The 20,487-nt window shown below is 36.0% G+C and overlaps 1 protein-coding gene across 2 annotated transcripts in view; it reads right to left on the bottom strand.

The window, feature by feature from the left end:
• Positions 1 to 17,369, bottom strand: part of LOC127876051 (ubinuclein-2-like) — a 145,589-nt gene extending 128,220 nt beyond the window's left edge. For both annotated transcript variants that reach the window (XR_008047625.1, XM_052420901.1), the window contains exons 1-14: positions 17,066 to 17,369; positions 14,961 to 15,074; positions 14,518 to 14,628; positions 13,969 to 14,112; positions 13,496 to 13,543; positions 11,780 to 11,904; positions 10,918 to 11,203; positions 9,402 to 9,469; positions 6,367 to 6,536; positions 5,988 to 6,057; positions 4,799 to 4,966; positions 4,138 to 4,329; positions 2,339 to 3,713; positions 1,675 to 1,837 (exon numbers count right to left, since the gene is read on the bottom strand). Coding sequence is in view for 1 of the 2 variants with exons in the window: in XM_052420901.1 (XP_052276861.1) it covers positions 1,675 to 1,837; positions 2,339 to 3,713; positions 4,138 to 4,329; positions 4,799 to 4,966; positions 5,988 to 6,057; positions 6,367 to 6,536; positions 9,402 to 9,469; positions 10,918 to 11,203; positions 11,780 to 11,904; positions 13,496 to 13,543; positions 13,969 to 14,112; positions 14,518 to 14,628; positions 14,961 to 15,074; positions 17,066 to 17,230 (3,199 nt within the window). In the remaining variant the exon portion in view is untranslated. The remainder of the gene's footprint in view (positions 1 to 1,674; positions 1,838 to 2,338; positions 3,714 to 4,137; positions 4,330 to 4,798; positions 4,967 to 5,987; positions 6,058 to 6,366; positions 6,537 to 9,401; positions 9,470 to 10,917; positions 11,204 to 11,779; positions 11,905 to 13,495; positions 13,544 to 13,968; positions 14,113 to 14,517; positions 14,629 to 14,960; positions 15,075 to 17,065) is intronic.
• Between the last annotated feature and the right edge of the window lie 3,118 nt (positions 17,370 to 20,487).

The following is a 20,487-nucleotide window of genomic DNA, read 5'->3' as shown; positions in this document are numbered from 1 at the left end:
AAAAAATATTAACTTAATATAGATATATATACATAAGAGCATGGCCTAAGGGATATAATTTGAGATTTTGATCAGAGGATTAACATACAATCTTATATACAAAATATAACACCTGGAAACCTTGTTGTTTATAAGAAGTATTCTGCTAATAGTGTAAATTAGTAATGATTCTTTAACATGTCTAATTTGAACAAGAATATCAGTTAAAATGATGGATGCTCCCCTATGATGAGCTTTGTCAATCTATGTGTTAATAACCACCTAAAAAATCTATTATTAGCCTTGGTGACCTTGACCTTGACCATAGTGACCTCAAACCTCATCAAAAGGTAGAGGTACATGCAAGGTACCTACATGCCAAATATGTAAGAGATCGGTAAAATATTGAAGGTGATATGAGAAACTGTAACAAAATTGTGACTGAAAAATCTATTATTAGCCTCGGTGACCTTGACCCCAGTGACCTCAAACCTCATCAAAAGGTAGAGGTCCATGAAAGGTACCTACATGCCAAATATGTAAGAGATCGAAAAAATATTGAAGGTGCTATGAGAAACTGTAACAAAATTGTGACATCAAAGTATATTATTAGCCTAGGTGTCCTTGACCCCAGTGACCTCAAACCGCATGAAAAGGTAAAGGTCCATGCAAGGTACCTACATGCCAAATATGTCAGAGATAGGTAAAATATTGATGGCGCTATTAGAAACTGTAACAAAAGTGTGACGGAAGGAAGAAAGGAAGTAAGGAAGTACGGAACTTCAACTTGGAAACTATATGCTCCCCGAAAATTTTTACAGCAATGGCTTGGTATATTCTACACCCAGTTTTACAGCATGGTATATTTTACATCCTGTTTTACAGTTATGATATGGTATTTCCTACACCCTGTTTTACAGAAATGGCATAGTATTGCATACACCCGGTATTGCGCACACAGTTTTACAATAATGGCAGGGTATTTCATACACCCAGTTTTACAATAATGGTAGGGTATTTCATACACCCTGTTTTACAGTTATGGCAGGGTATTTCATACACCCTGTTTTACAAAAATGGCATGGCATTTGATACACCAGGTTTTGTGGTTATGGCAGGGTATTTTCTACACCCGGTTTTACAGTTATGGCAGGGTATTACATACACCCGGTTTGACAGTTATGGCAGGGTATTACATACACCCGGTTTTACAGTTATGGGAGGGTATTTAATACACCTGGTTCTACAGTTATCGCAGGGTATTTCATACACCCTGTTTTACAGAAATGGCATGGCATTTCATACACCCGGTTTTGCAGTTGTGGCAGGGTATTTCCTATACCCTGTTTTGCAGAAATGGCATGGCATTTCATACCACCAGTTTTGCAGTTATGGCAGGGTATTTCCTACACCCAGTTTTACAGTTATGGCAGGGTATTTCATACACCCGGTTTTACACTTTAAGATGGTATTTCATACACCCAGTTTAATAGTTATGGCATGGTATTTCCTACACTTGGTATATTCTAAACCCAGTTTAAAAGTAATAGCATGGTATATTCTACACCCAGTTTTACAAAAACATCATGGTATCTCCTACAGGCGGTTTTACAGTTATGGCATGGTATTTCCAAAACTTTTACATTCATTTTACCTGATATAAAATGGAGAGGTCAGTTTACTCCCACAACTCACCTCGTAGTGAAGCAATCTGTTCACTGGTCAGTGTCATGCCCTGGTAGTTGATGGTCGGCTGCCTAGCCCCGCCCCCTGGCTGCTGACCAAACCACTGACCATTGGGACTGCCACTGTGAGACACAGTCAATGGCACAGTTGGACCCTGGGGGCTCAAACTTGGCTACAAACAACCAATAAAAAGGTTTAATGATCAAAATGATTAAACAAGCAATATGCTTAATGATTGATTAGAAATATAAAGCTGCTACGAAATGTTCAAACAATCAATAGGTTGATTATTGATTAGAAATGTTAAAAACTTAAAATAGTTGATAGCCAGACTTTATATAATACAACAATATCACTGAAACTCGTGGATACTTCTCCATGTGTAAACAAAACAAATATAAATGCAATTATTGCAGAGTCAATAGCCACATTGTACGAAAGTCAGGCATACAGCATTTAAATGTCAAATTTAAATTTGTATTGCTACAATAAAACAAACAAAATCATTAAACATACTTCTCTGTCAATTTTAAAAATTGTATCCATGTTTTTTTCTCAATATCTCAAAGTTAATTAAACAGGTTTACCAGTAAATATTGTTTAATCAATTTGTCAAGCATATTTTATATATCTTTTCACATTTGAGAAACTACTTTTTACATTTATAAATTACCCGAGAGGGGGACCGTTGTGACTGCGTGGTCGGAAATGCCTGTCCTTGACTGTGCCCAAACAAACTTTGCAACAGACTGGTGGCTGTTGCCCCATTGGTTGCTTTTGAGGCAGGCAAACTGTGATCCTGATTTTGTAAATGTAAACCCTCACTTTTAATATTCCCTGCATGCACTTCCTGAGAAGCCACCGCCTGGGGCGATATTTTCCTGAGACTGTCGCTGGTCGACTGAATATTCCCCTGGCCATTACCTGGCGAGGTGCCAGCTTTCTTGGGTATGGCTCTTACATAACTCCCATCACTTAACTCTTGCCGAATGAATGCTTCCGAGTACTTTGATAACGACTGACCAACAAACTGACTGGCGAGCTGTTTTGGTGTCATTTTACCCGTCACCTGATTCTGATTGGATGATATGGACTTGGACATTGCCAGACTCATTGGACTCTGACTCGGAGGTTTCGGTTGTGACGTCTGATCTAATGATGCCCTTGAAATGGTTATGATATGTTTTGCTGCCTGTTGTTGTTGCTGCTGCTGCTGCAGATGCTGATTTTGTTGTTGTATCTTTTGCTGCTCTAACTGCCTTTGTTTCTCGGCTATTTTCTGTTGTTCAACAAGTTTCTGTTTTTGTCGCTCACTTTCCAAATGTTTCTGCATCAACTGCTGATCAGCCTTTGTGGACAAGTTCATAGCACTTTCAGCACTGTAATTCCCTGACTGCATTAATGCTATAGGCGAAGTAGCAAAGTTTGCATACTGAGCAAGAAAAGTGTTCATACTTTGAGCGGATGAGATCGGGGTTGAGTTCTGCCTTTTAACAGAAGGAGGGGAGATCTTGCTAGCCTGTTCACTCACCATGGAAGACCTCAGAATATCCGAGGCCTTGTGGTCCCACGTTTTATGCGAACCTGATTGCAGGTCAGCACTCACTGTTGAGGGTTTCGAGGTCGCGTAACTTAAAATATCCATAGAACTGGCTAGTGGATTTCCCTTATTATTGCTTAAAGCAGACGACATAAATGACAAATTAGGGGAAGGATTGCTCTGCACATAGTCCAACAGTGTTGGTACTGCTTTCTTAGCAGGAAGAGCAGGGGTGTTTGGCGATGGCATGGTAGGCCGACTGACGGTCGCTATCCCAGCAGACTTAGCACTGGTCATTACAGGTTTGCCATTAGTCGGTATGTTTGAAACCTTAATCACGTTCCCGGGAGAGGGGTTGACCTTTGACATGACAACAACACCACCAGTTTTTGCTGACCCGCTCTTTTCAGTCATGGAAGTATTTGCACCCGGAGTACTTGCACCAGATGTGTTCAGTGGCGAACTTGTTCCAACCTTGTTCAGCACAAGTGTCTTCTTTGGCTTTTGACTGGAAAGATAGTAACCCATAATAACAGCAGTCTTGGTTACCGAACATGAACAAAAATGTAAATGGCAGTATTGATAGATCACCGTAGATTCCCATGCTGTTTACATCAAGAAAGTAATCAAGTCTGTAATGCACTTAAAAACACCTAAATAGTTATAATTCTTCCTCATTACTCTCAAAATGTTAGGTCCTTGCATGGGACTATTATAACTATATTTTTTTAAGTTTATGAACTAACAGCTTACGCTCTGATTTTGCAGACCTACAAAAGTCGCAACAATAGTTAATGCATTTTGATAGCATAAGTAACAGATTTTCACCTATCAAATTTCTTAATCATTCATTACCACAGTGCTTTATTTTTATCATAAATTTATATACATGTAACAACATTTTGCTTGAAATAGTGAATCATGACTCTTACGGATTTGTGTATGTATGGTGTGCAGTCTTGCTCTCACGGTACAAGACACGAGTCTGCATCCAGCCCTTTGGCCATAAGGGCCGCACTTCCTGCTCGAGGAACCCCTTACAAAACTCCTCAGCCGACTGGGCCTTTGTACGCGCCATCAGATATGTGTGCATTTTCACGCGAACAACATCACACAGCGCGTTCCTGTGAACAAGCAATACATCTTCAACATGCAGGAATGTTTATCAGCAGGAGCAAAGAAGCCATGGGCCCCAAAACCTTGTGCAGGACCACTCGTTTTTTAGAAAACAAATATGTACTGTGTACAAGAAGCACTGAAAGAACACATATGAGAAACTCTGGTCACACTTATTATAAGTCCCAATATATGATAGATGTATGAAAAGTTGTCTTAACTGTTCACATATTTTTTTTCATGTGCAGTAAAGTTGCATAGAAAATGGTAAAGAAAATACTGCAGGATAGAGCATACATCTGCAGTCTGAACATGTCATTTTCTTGATGTTCATGTTACTCTATTATTTTCCAAGCCTCTCTCAAAAAACTTATCTCCTTTCAACACTCTCATAGTATTCTCTACATGTTCAATCACTTTTTTTAATTATTTGACCACCCTAAATGACTTCGACACTGCATGGCTAACAATAACAACCTTGTATCATTGTCCCATGGGAATTTCTTGCGTGGTCCCGTCTGCCTCTTCTTGGCCACGTCTGATTGGCCGGTCTTCTCATCATCCTCCTCTGACCCCTCCTCCTCACGGCCCGCCTCCCCTACCTCATCCTTTTTAGACTCCCCCTCCTTGGGCCCTTCCTCTTGCCTGAGGAAAAATGCCAGGTTCAGAATAACTGTTTCTGGTTAACTTACATTTCCAGCAAATTATTAAGGCAGTTTGAAGCTCTTTTAAATATACAATATTGTGAACACTACTGCAGCCAAACTTATAATTTCAAATTCAGCAATTTTGTTTTATTAAAGGTGCTCAGTTTTAAAGCTCTGTTAAATACCAGTACATACATTTTTTAATTAACTATTGTCTATCAACCAATTAACAACAATTTCAGTTTATGTATATTCATTGGCTTTTACAGTTGGACAGTGACAGACCTATACAGACAGAGCAAACCTCATACAGATGGACAGAGATAAGGACAGTGCAAACCTCATACAGATTTACAGACATATGGACAGGGCAAACTTCATACAGATGGACAAACATATAGACAGGACAAACCTCATACAAATGGACAAACATATAGACAGGGCAAACTTCATACAGATGGACAAACATATAGACCGGACAAACCTCATACAAATGGACAGACATATGAACAGGGCAAACTTCATACATATGGACAAACATATAGACAGGACAAACTTCATACAGATGGACAAACATATAGACAGGACAAACATCATACAGATGGACAAACATATAGACAGGACAAACTTAATACAGATGGACAAACATACAGACAGGACAAACTTCATACAGATGGACAAACATATAGACAGGACAAACTTCATACAGATGGACAAACATATAGACAGGGCAAACCTCATACAGATTGACATATAGACAGGACAAACTTCATACAGATGGACAAACATACAGACAGGACAAACTTCATACAGATGGACAAACATATAGACAGGGCAAACCTCATACAGATTGACATATAGACAGGACAATTATGATTTGCCTTTTTGGCATCAAAGACAATGGATCATAAATATTATTTCCCCTAAATTCTGTATTTTGTGCCAATGTCTGCTAGTATATCCATGAAAACACACTTGTTGAAAACAAAAAACTCTTATGGTCTGTAGGAACGACATACTTTTCAAGAGCAGCCCTTTTGCACTCCTCTTCATATTTCTCTTTGATGGCTGGCATAACTCTGGTTACAGCTAAATAAAGAACCAAATTAGAAATATCAGTAACAACTAGATTGACTATAACTCTATTATTGATGAATCAGAATAATATATCTACAATTTCCAGGACAGGTATTGTTCCACTTAAAAGAGCCTGTAAATTTTTGTCCAAATCAATATCGTTGAATATAATCTAATATTCTTCTTTAATAAACTTTACAGATTTTTTTGTTATATTTAAATACAAAATTGTGCACAAACTACATGACTAAATATATCCATGAGCTTCAAGAACACCACTTATCTCAATGAAAATATATTTTTACATGAAATACAGCTAACCTTGCTTCAATTTTTCAAGTGGTTCTTTTATTTTATCTTCTAGCTCCTTAGCACGCAACATTTTGGCCCTCTTCAGAAGAGTATCCTTGCTACAGGGCAGATGTGCAGCCAGATGAGCAAATATAGTGGAACGACTTCCAACTGATATCTGCTTTGAGAGTAACTCCACTCTGAAGATTTAAAGTATCTTACATTACATTAAAAGTTCATAAGTAAATAAGAATAAAGTTACAATAACAATAGCAGGGTCTTGTCACAAAAGAATTAGTTTATTGTAGTAATGGTAATAAATGCGAATAGATTCCTTACAAAAGTGATAACTTGTAACAAAAATATGCCCATCTGGGTCACATTTATCTGTGAAGGGTGTGTTATAATGTACTATAGCTAGAAACTGAAATCTTCTAAAAACCAAACCGATGCTCCTGTCAGATTTTTTACATATACAAATTAAATTAGTGAAATCCCTCTGTATACCAGACCCTCTGAATTCTGGATACCAGCAAGTAGTAAATTTGTTAGATTCAGTCTTCAAATTTACCTCAGTAAACCAAACACAGTGTAAAATGTGCCAATTAACTGTTCCCATTTTTTTGCCTACTAATCCTTTCATAAAAGGCAAAAGTTTAATACCATTTTACGACTTAAGAACGCATGAATCGTCCACAGTTAATTCATTTGACATTTCATATTACGCAATGATGATCATCAGTGACTTTCAAGCCAAGACTTAATTACACGCCCACATGTGATGTGTGTTGTTCCTAAAACTGCAGGATGCTTTAATTTGTGAAGGGTTTTTATCCTTGTATAACACATGCTTTAGTGGGGCACTTCAAAGCAAAAAAATAAATCCTTCACTGAAACAAATCACCACCCACCTCCATTGCAAAATTCCCCTTGTAAAATAATTTAACTCACGATTAAATAAGTAAACAAAAAAATCTAAACAAAATCTATTAAACGCTTAAGTCAAGTATTTAATTGGAACTAGGTTAGTTTTACACAAAAATGCAGGTTTAGTATTGTGTTTTGTAAACAGAAATCCTGATTATATTGGATATCAGCAAATGGATATTAAGAAAATATATGCCTCCAGTGATCAACATGGAAAGGTTACTATCTCAAGCTAGTTAATAATGGCTTGATGCCTGCCTAAAACATCAAAGAATTCAAAATATTCTGATTAAAAAAGTACGGAAAAAAGGGGCCAAGGCAGTCTTTCCGAAATACCGTCGGTCCTCGGATTTTTCCGATAATAATTTGGAAAATCCGGAAATGATTCTAATATTGCCGGACCTCGTGTCCGGTAATAAAATTGTGGCGAAAATTGGAATTCCATAAGCTTTTCCAGAAAAGTTTCAAGGCATAAGTAAGGAATTTACCGAGTTATTTATGAATACTCCAATCATGAAAAACATTTTTTTATTGGTTGCATTTCTTGAATGACGTACGTGCATATACGGTATCCGAAGATTTTTGCTGCGTCACAATGCAAATTACACACTATGTCATCACTATATGAGTAGATTCGCAAAGGGAGAGAATCGATACCATATACTTTTGGTTCCCGTTATATCCGATTTATTCGTAAGCAAGCAGGGCATTAACACAGGTCATTGTGATCTTCCCGCGATCTGTCAACACCTACACAGGAGTTCGAAGCGATCTGACAATATCTACACAGGAGTTCGAAGGAAAACAGAGTATCCAGATATATAACTGGTGATTTTGTTTTCATTTTATTTTTTAATATCTTAAAAAGTTTCAATTAAAATTTGGTGAAAGAGCCAAACCAAACTCTCATGATGATCATGATGATCAAACTCAGCACTGCAGATGTTACAGCTTATGACCATTCAGCAGCTGTAGACAAATGGCTGTTCAGATTCGATGGTTTTATGTAAAATTAAATATTTAATGAGGTTTTTACGTAACAAACTCACACCTACATACAGGACCAATAAAGTTTTCTACCATAATTTAAAAAGAAATCATCCAAATAATTCACTCAAAAGCATTGGGATTGACTTTAAGACTAGTATAATATTATAAGGTATGCTAGCCTACAACACCTTAGCAAAAAGATTAAGTATTGTATGCTCATGATACAGGGAGATGGTCTTCGTCGACTTAATTATTAGCGCCCACCCAAGGCTATGCCTGATGGGTATCCAACGAAAGAAGATTAGTCAAAGGATGTGTCTTCGGTAGAGGATTCAGATATCTAGGATGAAGAGACAAATTATAAAGAAATCTTGGCAATTCTGAATGATTAAAGGCATGCTTTGTATATTAATCCGATAATATTACAATATTGTTAAAATGTCATCTTTGTCTTTCGTCATTTTTTTACTTTTTGGGCCTGAAATAATCAGTCTGGGCCGGAAATGGCTGCATGATTATAGGACCTCATTTCCGGCAATAAATTATAATTTTGGGAAGGACTGGGCTAAGGTATAAAAAAAGGAGGGAAAAGTACGGCCCCATTGACAGGCTGTTAATATCAAATGCCTTTTTATCAATGTCTTAAATTGTTGGCTCAAGATTTTAAAAAATAACAAGCAAATTCGTTGAATTGATATCCCCCGTCAATATGCTTTTGTACACAAAAGTTTTCTCGACGGATGGACAACGCCATTTGACCTGAATGTGTGACCTTGACCTTAGCCCCTAGGAATATGGGTGTTGAATGTGAAGCACCCCCAGATGATTTAGATCAACTATGGCAAGTTTCATGGCTCTGGCTCATGTGTTAATGAAGATAAAGCTCTAAGCTTATATTAAAAAGCATTTTTTCAAGATACAAAGGGCCATAACCCCGTTATTAACAGATGGTGTACAATGCCATTTGGCGTGCATCATCCTCTTATCCATATACATACTCATACCAAGTTTCAATGAAATCCGCCAAAGCACTTCCAAGATATTGCTCCGGACGGACGGACGGAAAGACGGACGGACAACGCCAAAACAATATCCCTTCGCCTATGGCGGGGGATAATAACAAGTGACTTTCATAAACTGGTACCTACTCTAATAACAGTTTGTTCACATCTCCTGTGAAGAACTTGCACTTCCCATCTCTTGACTTTGTTGCCAGCTGGATAAACAATACTTTGGTTTTAACAGAGGCAAATACAAAACACTCATTAGGACATCATAGATCAATGTACACAGTACAAGTATCTGGAACATTTAAGTTGTTATCATCAATAACTTACAGAGTACCTGGTACATTATTCATTAGTAATAACTTTAACCCTTTCCACTCAGAAGCAAAGTAAAAATGGCCATGTGCAAAAACATAAAACCAGAACAGCCTGCAAGTAACTCACTGTCTGTTCAAGTTTTATGCTGTTTGCTACTCATCAGTATAAAGGGGTTGGAAATGAAGCCTTTAAAACTTGAATCTAGTAAGAAAGGTCTTTAATTAAAGTTAACTTACTAAGGGACTACAAATGCGTTAAAATACGTATCTTAAGTGGTAATGGGATAATAGAAGCAAGAAATTAGGCACATCTGCAAAGATGAAGCAAGGAATCCGAGCAAGCATGGTTCAGAAATGACCAGAGCAGGGCTTACCAGCTTATGCAATGTTGTCCACTGATAGATATCCACAAAATACAACACAGAAGTGTGATTGTTGGCACACCATAGGGGAAGAAAACAACATATCTCCCTGACCAACACAACTTTTTCAAAATGAAATAGATCATGTAAAAACAAGAAACCGTCGGAGACGGGTGATGCTCCCCAAAGGTTTTTTTTGTCACAATATTGCACTATATATTCAGATAAAAGGAAACGTCTCGAGGGCACAGTAGTTGGGGGGACAAGAATTTTTTTATATAAAATTTAAAAGGGCCATAACTCTGTGAAAAATCACCCGACCAGAACCCACTGATAATATGCACATCTCCTCTTGGTAGTGAGGCTTCCCATAAAGTTTCATTGAATTCCGGTCATTAGTTGCTGAGAAATAGCCCGGACAAAAATTGTGCACGGATGGACACACAGACAGACGGACGGACAGACGAAGCAGCGACTATATGCTCCCCCCAAAAATTTTTGGCGGAGCCTAATAAAATTATTTTTAAAGCTTAATTGAGATGTGGAAATCAGCTGAACAAATGAAAAATCACACCCTGCATTAGATAAGCGTTAAAGCGATTTTTAAATAGAGATTTTGGGGCCTAAATTCCCCTGCTGATACATACTTTTTTGCCTTAAAATTCCTCTCTCAAAAAAAAAAAATTGTAGAAAAATACTCACTAAATTTGGAAAAAAATGACCAAGTAAGAGGCCTTTTTATAAACAATCCCAGCTATTTTCATAAAATCAAGTTTGAGTATAATACAAGATTGCATTTTTTGTAGCAAAGCACTTGATTAAAGTCGTAAAGCAAAAAGTAGAATTTAATTTTGTGAGCATTCCTATCTTATTCAGTCATAAAATTACATATCTTAAGGGTTCTGCACTAATACAAAACAAATATCGGTACTGCACAAGCACTCAACAAAAAATTATCTTTCCCCAAGCCATTCATACCTCCTTTAGCTCCTCTATCTTAGTATCCATTCCTTCTGGCAAGTTAGGTGGCAATTTGGGCACACTTTCAGGGTCTATTTCCTTCTTAGGCTCCTCAGTGTCTCGACTGTTGGAGTCGTCTCTGCCCGCCATTGCAATGACCGACTCAATTGCCATGGAAACGTTGGATTTCATCTCTTCCGTCATTTCGCCCTCCTCATTGTGAACCCCATTTTCGACAAGTCTTTCGCCATTTGTTGTTGGAGAGGTAGATTTTATTAGAGAACTTATAGCGGTTTGTTTACCACTGAAATATTTAAAACATAATAGCGTTCCATGTTGTATTCATTAACCTACAGTATGCATGTTACTGATTCATGTAGAAAACATGAACATGAACTATGTGTGCTACTTTTACATCAAGCCGTTATCATGACCCTCAATATGTACACTACTGTCTTGACATGGAAAAATATGGTCATTTAACATAAGGCGTAGCACAGGTAGAACAATATTCACATTACAGATAATTAGTTACATGAACTTAAAGAGCACCACAGATCCCTCAAAGCTCCCAAGTATCATTTTTAACACAAGAAGTTGTATTCACGGGATATTGTCAAATTTTCTAACAACAAGTAATGTCAAATATGCCAAAATAAGAAATAAAAAATATGCTTCAAGCGGAAAATGTCACCCTGATTAGCCTGTGGACTGCACAGGCTAATTTGGGACTACACTTTGCAAACATGCATTAAGCCCAGTTTACCCAGAACGCTGCTAAACTCTTTAAATATTGTTGTGGGAATGAGTCATTTGTTCAGTATAAGGAAAAATCAGTGCTTTCTAAAGAATATAAGAAAGAAAATCAGTCAACACCAACTTCTTAGTTTTGTCCTTGATGATCTTGGGTTTCTTGAAGCCCTTCTCCCCCGGAGGCACTATCAACTTCTTCTTTTTCTTCTTCACCTCCCCGTCCACTGTCAATGTGTCCTTTATCTTCTTCTTCTGTAGATAGCATGTTTCCACAGAGTTACAAGACAGGAAAACGACATGAGCTTTTTCGAATTTATGGTGTTTTTAAATGTTCATACTTCTATTGGAAATATTAACCCTGATCTCAACTTATTTTCTTGTTATTTCATTTCATTCATTTATTACTTAGCAAGCGATCATAATAATGCAAAGTTTTTCAAATTTATACAAAATTTATTACCTTCAGCACTAGGATTTTGGTAAATAAATGTCCTAATGTACAATTTGCTAACACCAAACCTCCCGATAACAAATAAATGTTAACATTCAATAGAAAAATTATTCAGACTTTGAGTAAAAAAAAGAAAAAAGTTGTATACATCAGAAGCAAACCAGTTCATCAAATAATTGCATACCTTTATAAAAAATCAGGTATACACTCTAAATGAATAAATTCCACCATCGGTTACCTTACTTTAATAAAGGCATTTTCAAATAAACTGTTCTAAGGTACTCTGTCAACCCTACCCGCCCCCCCCCCCCCTCCCCCCAATTTTAACTTTGTCAAAGCATTAAGACATATAGCAAAAGGCAACATGATTTTTTTTTCTGCAAATATGTTTTACAGTATTTACAAAGAAATAATTTACTAGTAGTTCCCAGAAATGATAAAACTGAAATAAAGCTCATATTAAAAAGGGGAGGATATTTAATGATTGCGTTGTAATCAAGGAATTGCATGGCATTTATATTGCAACCATTAAATATCATCCCATATTCACAAAGCTCCACGCAAAAATTCCTTAAATTCATAAAATTCCTAAATTATCTGGCCAGTATGTGTATCCAATGTATGGCCATTGAAATGTTTAACCCTTTCAGTGCTGGAAACGAATTTAGAAGGCCTTTGCAAACAGTTTGGATCCAGATGAGACGCCACAAAACGTGACGTCTCATCAGGATCCAAACTGTTTGCTTTTCTGATAGTATTATTGAAAAACAAGCCATGTGTTTGTGAAACACTATGTCCTCATTTATTTGACCTTTGACCTTGAAGGATGACCTTCACCTTTCACCACTCACAATGTGCAGCTTCATGAGATACACATGCATACCAAATATCAAGTTGCTATCTTCAATATTGCAAAAGTGTACTTTAAATTAGCAATTTTGACCCATATATTTGACCTTTGACCTTTCACCACACAAAATGTGCAGCTTTATGAGATACACATGCATGTCAAATATGAAGTTGCTATCTTCAATATTGCAAATGTTAAAGTTTGCACAAACAAACACAAACCAACCAACCAACCAACAAACCAACCAACAGACAGGGCAAAAACAATATGTCCACTGTAGTGATGGGGGACATAAAAATCAAAGAAAATGCTCATTTTAGAAATTCAGCAGACAACATTTTAGCAGATGACAAATTTCCCAGCATGCAAAGGGTTAAAACAAGTAAATATTGCTATGTTGATTATTATTTTTGCTTTCTGTAACTAGAAAGACTGAATGTTGCAAAGCTTTGCTCTGAAATTTTCACTCGGGTCAATACAGCATTAGTTAAGATTTCTCTCAGGTGGTTCTCATAGGCCAAGTACTTATTTTAACTTGATACCTTTGCTGTTTGTTGGTCATCACCCGAGCCTTCGTCGGAAGAGATTCTCTGAAAACACGCACCATAGTTCTTTATAAGGATTATTGAAAGGTTAATGTGTTTTTTAAACAGGCATTTTATCATGGCCATTTAGTGACTCTTACTTCTCGATTTATTAACTGAAATCATTTTCAATGAGTAAATTTGATACTGGCAAAGTAAAAAGATACAAAACTGTGATTTCAAGACATGTTAAAAATATTGATACATATTGTACAATTTTTGTACACATCCTCACCGACACAAATATGGGGTTAAAAAAAAATCTTGTGATTTTTTTTACAAATAAATTTTAATTGCAACCAATGCACAGTTGTTAATGTGCATTCTTTCCACTTTTAGAAATATAATTCCTACAATTGTGTCATTCTGAGAGAAGAGGGTTAAAATACCAGAACCCGAAACAGATTTTTTAAAAGGCAAAACTCTTTTACCCTCTTTTTGTTTTTCTTTACAGATTTTGGTGTAACAAAGTCGTCAGCTGAGTCATCTGAGAATTCCTTGAGGTCAAGACGACCCGAGTTGATATAAAAGCCACCGAGCTTAGTTGTCATGGTTTCTGGTAAAACCTCATCATACTGAAATATATGATGTGTAAGCACTTGTTTATTATAAACAGTATCTTTTAATCTTGTGAATTTAGTTCTTTTAAGCTTTGTGCATTTATTGGTTTGCTTCTTCATATCTCATTTATTATACACAGTTTAGGTTTGTATACTAGTATTATGAGATACACATGCATGTCAAATATGAAGTTGCTATCTTCTATATTGCAAAAGTTATGACCAAGGTTAAAGTTTTGGGACACACACATACAATGACAGACAGACAGGCCAACAACAAAATACCCCTGATCATTCGATCCGGGGCATAAAAAGCACATATTTGCTTATTATCTTTCAAACAAAATGCAATTTAATCAAAATATTTGATCATTTGGTCCTGTGAAATCATTAAATTCTTGTACACATCTAAATGCTCACCGCCTCAGAGTTGTCAATGAATGTGTCCGACTCATCATAGCCCTCCCCAAGGCTGGTCAGGTAATAGTTATCCTGCCATTTCTTCTTTTTCTTCTTCTTTCCATCTGTTTTCTAAATCATTAATGTTTTATAAGTAACGCTATAATCAATTATGCCTTGATAGGTACTAGTATATTTATATTAAATTTCAGTTTGTGAACAAACATTTGTAACAAAATCATCAAACATTTTTTATATATTTTGTTATAAGACATTTTAAATTAAAGCACCGTTATGGTGGCAATGGTCAAGTACACAGAAAATATTAATAATTATAACAAATGTAGGGGGACAACAGGGAGAGGAAAATAAAGGATCAACATATGTCTTTTTTTAACAATAAAACATAGCCATCGTGTTATTAAAAATAGCGTCAGCAAGGCAGCCGCTGGTTTTAAATTTACATTATATTTATCTTCAAAACGTTTTGCAATAGCAGCCAGATTGTCGAGGTCATTGCCATCTCCAAATGGATCTTCTGGATTTACTGATGTATTATTGTTTTCACTGTTGCCAACCTGAAAATGAAGTTGTAAACATGGAAATGTGCTGTATGTTTTACATTTTCAGACAGATGTTTTTACTATATACAATTTAATTTTATTTTTAACAAAGGAAGAAATGTTGAAGTAGTACTATAAACTAACTGTTAATATTCTTTTGATGAAGTATGACATGACAACCTTCGAACTTTGTTAAAGAATGCAAGTAGTTTTGTTAATTAATAATCTCCATTTTCAAACTTATTTAAAGAAGAAACAATTATTAAATGGCATTTATTTGAATTTATAAGGTTATTATAAATACCAATCTTAACACATTTACTTGATTAAGTTAAGACATAAGTGTCATTGTGTGTTTGCAGGTAAATCTATGTCTGTTTGTAATTGTCTGTTAGTAGAGCTCTTTAAATTTATCAAAATAAAAAAGTGTGTTGAACATGTGTAAATACCTATATTTTCTGTTTATCATTATTTTTTTTTATGTTTTTTCGGAAAATAAAAGAATCACAGTGCAAGATCTTATAACGTATAATGAGTTTAATATAAAAATGCGATAAAACTATACATGTAATGCATTGAATTTTAATTCAACTATTCATAACAGTAATTCAAACATGCTCCTAACTTATGTAAACTGTATTTGTTGACATCTGCCACCATGATCATGAAAGATACAACGCAGCGGGATCAATGAATCCGCATTTACAACAGCGCGATGTTAGAAGCGCGCGACTATCGCACAATACACACACTGCGCGAGCTATATTGCTCGCTCCAGTTTACTATTAACGCTGTCTGTGCTATAAATAACCGCGACCCAGTAAACCGCGATACACAATTTAAGCAAGACTCCTTACTATCTAATCGATACTAATCACTTACTGCCATTCCAATCAGGCATATCAGTACCAGAAGGGACTTGGTTGCCCCACCGCCAATCGGCGCTCGATTTTTGATAGAGCGTTACCGAAAATAACATCTTTACCTACAGTCGATAGCTCGACCATCGAGCGCGTGCGCAGTAAATAATTACTTGCAGACGACATTCGTAACTATCGTCAGGACAACAATTAATAAGACAATATGCTAAAATAACCATTATTTTGACAAACAACCCTTTTTACGCATCTATAACCAATGACCAACATTCTAAACTAATATCTTCAGTACGAGATTAGTGTATTAAGATTCCTCGAAATTTTACAATCGCTATTGCACCAAGCTATTGCACGACTTATATCTATAAACGTGACCGGTATTGATATTTGAACGTCAAAATGTTATACCATAGATAAATGGCGAATATCTTTATAGTAATCAAAATGTCTCAACAAAGAATATTGAGATAAAAGTTAATACAAGCATTGCGTTCACAAGTAAGATTACAAACATTCAACTTCTATAATGCTTCGAGCATTAAGCTTTTACCATATTCCGCATACCGCTACTACAAATACTATGTAACGCTTGCATAAATATATGCTAGAATGTGTAGAGTGGACGCTGTGTAATGTTTGGAGTTCAGTTGTGTCAACAGTCATATGCAAATGAGAACGAATACAAACCACGAAAGTCGAACATGTTATAAGGAATTTTAGAATAGCAAGAAGCAATGGTCCCAACAAAACCATCCTCACTCCGAACTCACCGAGTACGAAGAGGGTTATCATAACACATGAATAGTTGCCTTACACCACAGGGAACATGCAAACAACATGTGTTGTCCTTATAAACGACTAACAAGAGCTTTGCATGCACAAATAATCAAAATGGCGGTAGATTATTAGTGTGTTCTTTGCCCGATTTATTTTATATTATAGATTACCTAAGTCATGTCGAAACGATTAGGTGGAACTTTTTACAAGTATTTGGTGGTCATAAGTGCAAACGGAGTCCCCATTTCAAATCATGTTTTAAAGAGGTTTTTGAATGAAAGACGCATACAATTCGATATATCATGCTAAAACAAAGAAAACTTGATGATGATGAGCAAAATGGTGACTTACCAATATCGTTTTCACTAATTCCGTGTAGAAATACTCCGGACAGGTCGTGTCCGTGGTTTCACTTAAGTCCAAGTCAAACCGAAATGTCTTCGGGACCGTGACCTTTTTGGGTTCGGGTACCGGGGGCCCCACTGTTGTAAAAGTAAGTCGTTTAGGTCCTTCCATGTTTCTTGAGTAGCTAGGTCCATTTAGTTTTCAAATACAACAGACCCAACTGTGTTTCACATGTCTCGAAGTGGTCGAAATGATCCTAATAGTAAATTGAGCGCCATATTGAGGCTCTGACGTCATTTATTCGTTCGACCTTTTACTAGGGCGAGTTCACGTTATTTTTTGGGTATGCCGCAATAACAGATTTATACAATCTACTGCTTTCTGTTCTTTTTCAACATATTAAACAAATCATACGAATAAAAGTACGAATATTATTGTTATTACATGAATAATAATTGTTTTAGGTAATATTTCATACCATGCATTTATATTGTGGTTTATTTATTAAACCTGCGCAGTAATGAAATGTTCCGTAATTCCCACACTATGGGGAATCCTAATGTCAAGGATTGTAAACATGTTTTCCCGCAAAATTTAATTTGGAAAAAGGCGAGCAACCTTAGGCGTGTTTACAAACAGTGTTTTAATAGTTTTATGTACAAACACTGATTTATTGATTTATATCATAATAAATAAGCGGAAAACACGAAAATGGTACAGTTCCTTTAGGTTGCTAGACTTTGAACACGTGTTTTATGGTATTTTATACAGGGTTCATAAACAATGCACAGTAAATAATCAAACAGTCGTAATAACTAATTATTTGTCTCATTTTAACGCATTAAATAATAACAGATCCATATAAACCAGAAATATATCAACTGAACTCATAGATCTGCGATAAACCAACTGAAACAGATCTCGATGTCCGTTAGGCGCTCATGACTGCGCCCTTGCAACTCTGTAAATTGTCATAATATCCAACGGACCAAAAAAAACAGTTTCAATACTTAAGCATTTTTTATTTCTGCTTACATCTCCAAAAAAAGGTATTAAAGGTGGGCCCGCTTAATTTCTTTTTTGGTTAACTTGTTTACCGTTCAAAGGTAAACGCCCACATTAAATTAGGATATTCAATGACATAAATCTCCGCTTAACATTCTTTACGTAAAAGTTAATTTAGCGAGTATGAACACATGAAATATGTAATACAATTCAATCTTAAATTTCTCAAAAAGTCAATATTACGTCGGGTTATTTGAAACAAACATAATTTTAAGCCTTACTTGAACCTTGAACTATTGGATTGTTCAACCTTCTGTGCCATGGTGCACTGGCGCGTGGATGTAATAATGTGGTGCGCGTTGTTCTGTGACCGAACGCTACACTTTCAAATTGGAAGGGCTATGTACCGAAGATGTGTCCCCCCCCCCCCCCCCCCCCCCCCCCCCCCCCCCTACACACATCACATACATCTTCGTTCTTATACTTATATCGATGCACATGCATTCGAAACGAATTTTGAGAGATAAATGCGAGTTCCAATTACATGTGTGACTAGAAAACGTGTACTCATATATTATCACCATACGTTTTCTGTGCTTGCGTCGGAGTACAAATTTTATGAGACAGTTGCTGAAAAGTTAGCAAACACCATTTTATTTGCTATGTCGTTTTAAAGTATCGTCATATTCTGCGCAATTAATATACGGATTGTTTTGTACCGGTATTTAAATTGTATGATAAACTGATCCTTGCGATTGGGATTAGCCATCCCTGTCTGGTAGTGAAAGTCGCTTCGTCATCCATTGTATAGTAAGGACGGTAAACTTCATCCCGATAGTTCAATGTTAATCAAATACTTTTGAAAAATCACGTTTTTCTGCGACTGTTATTATACTTAGCTTAATATTAATTGAAAAATGATATTAGATAAAAACAAAAACGTGCTTTACTGTTGTCAATGTGTGCTGGAGTTGTACAAAACGGAACTTGGGCGAAAAGCGTAAGGGTACTCAGATCAGGTTATGAAGCCGATGAATGTTGACATTAATTCATGAGTTGTAATATACAAGTAAATATTAGGTATACAATTATGGGATATGTGTTGATTTCGGTGTATGGTTGAATTGAATGTCACGAGCGATTATAGAAAATAATATTTTCACAAGATACTATCCGGTAATCTCGCGCACTTACGTCTCAATAGGCTGTATGGTGCGAAGCGTCTATATCTGCGTGTCTTCATATCAAAATGAGAGTTGTGTTGATAATTTTCATGGATTTCACGGAAATACTTGTTTGTGAATATGCTGTTAATCGTAAAGAAGTAAGACAACGTGAATAAATCTGTCAATTAATATTCGTTCAAGTCGTGCTGGAAAGCGACCCCGCTTCCGACTTTTATTGACCCTCTTATGAACATTAGTTGACTCACTGGGACGACATAGATGCCATAACTGGATTTCTACCAGCAGTTGCTTTCTTCAATAACCATGAGGCGTTCCGATTGTCTTCGTTGCAGACGTGATTTAAAAAGTTGTTGGTCAATAATTTAACAACAAATCAATAGAACTAAGACACCATATCATCTGAGATGCGTGCGACATAATTACAAATCAGCATGAATACGTTTGTGTGTATTTCGAAGTTTGAGATCTTTCCAGAACCTGAGACTGAATTGTGTGAGCTTCTAGTATTTATTTCCAAAAGATATAGTACTTACCGTTAAATATACTGTAACAACAGAAAAGCTTTAAAAAATGTTGTTTGTTTATACTCTTGTACTGAGGTTGGAGCAAAATAGTTCGGACAATATTTGGAAGCACTTTAAACACTGTAATAAAGGATCTATGACAGTGTGAGGGCGATCAAAGGAACGGAAATCGCCTAGCACGTTGACTCATTATTGCTTTTTATTGCAAATTACAAAACCAAGTTTCCACTATTCACTCATACATAATTTAAAAATATTTTACAAAAAAAAACAGCAACATGGAATGTGCAACGGAATCGGGCTCATAAAACATGATGAGATACTAAATAACACAATTACAATAAATATAATACTTTATTGTAACATATAATCATAAATGAGCAGAATATCTAAAGCTTTCATTAATAATGTATGCAGTACCATATGATAATTATGAAATAACAAGATAAAAAAAGGATCAACAAACATTATAATTTACACTAAATTTTAGTAACTAATATATTATATACACATATTAAATGCAGGTGGTGTAGATTGTTTATCACTTATTAGACAATTCGGATCGATAAGCCATCAGCTATCATTTATAAAAGAAAATGACCGCTGTTTTAAATATATTACAGTCAATGATAAACCCATGTATATTTAGCAAAATAGAAAATTACACATATAAAATGTATAAACAAATTCTAGAAATATTCTGTGAACATTT

Source organism: Dreissena polymorpha, chromosome 4 (assembly GCF_020536995.1).
Source record: "Dreissena polymorpha isolate Duluth1 chromosome 4, UMN_Dpol_1.0, whole genome shotgun sequence".
In the NCBI taxonomy this organism is placed as follows: Eukaryota; Metazoa; Mollusca; class Bivalvia; order Myida; family Dreissenidae; genus Dreissena; species Dreissena polymorpha.
This window is presented reverse-complemented; position numbering and strand designations above follow the sequence as displayed.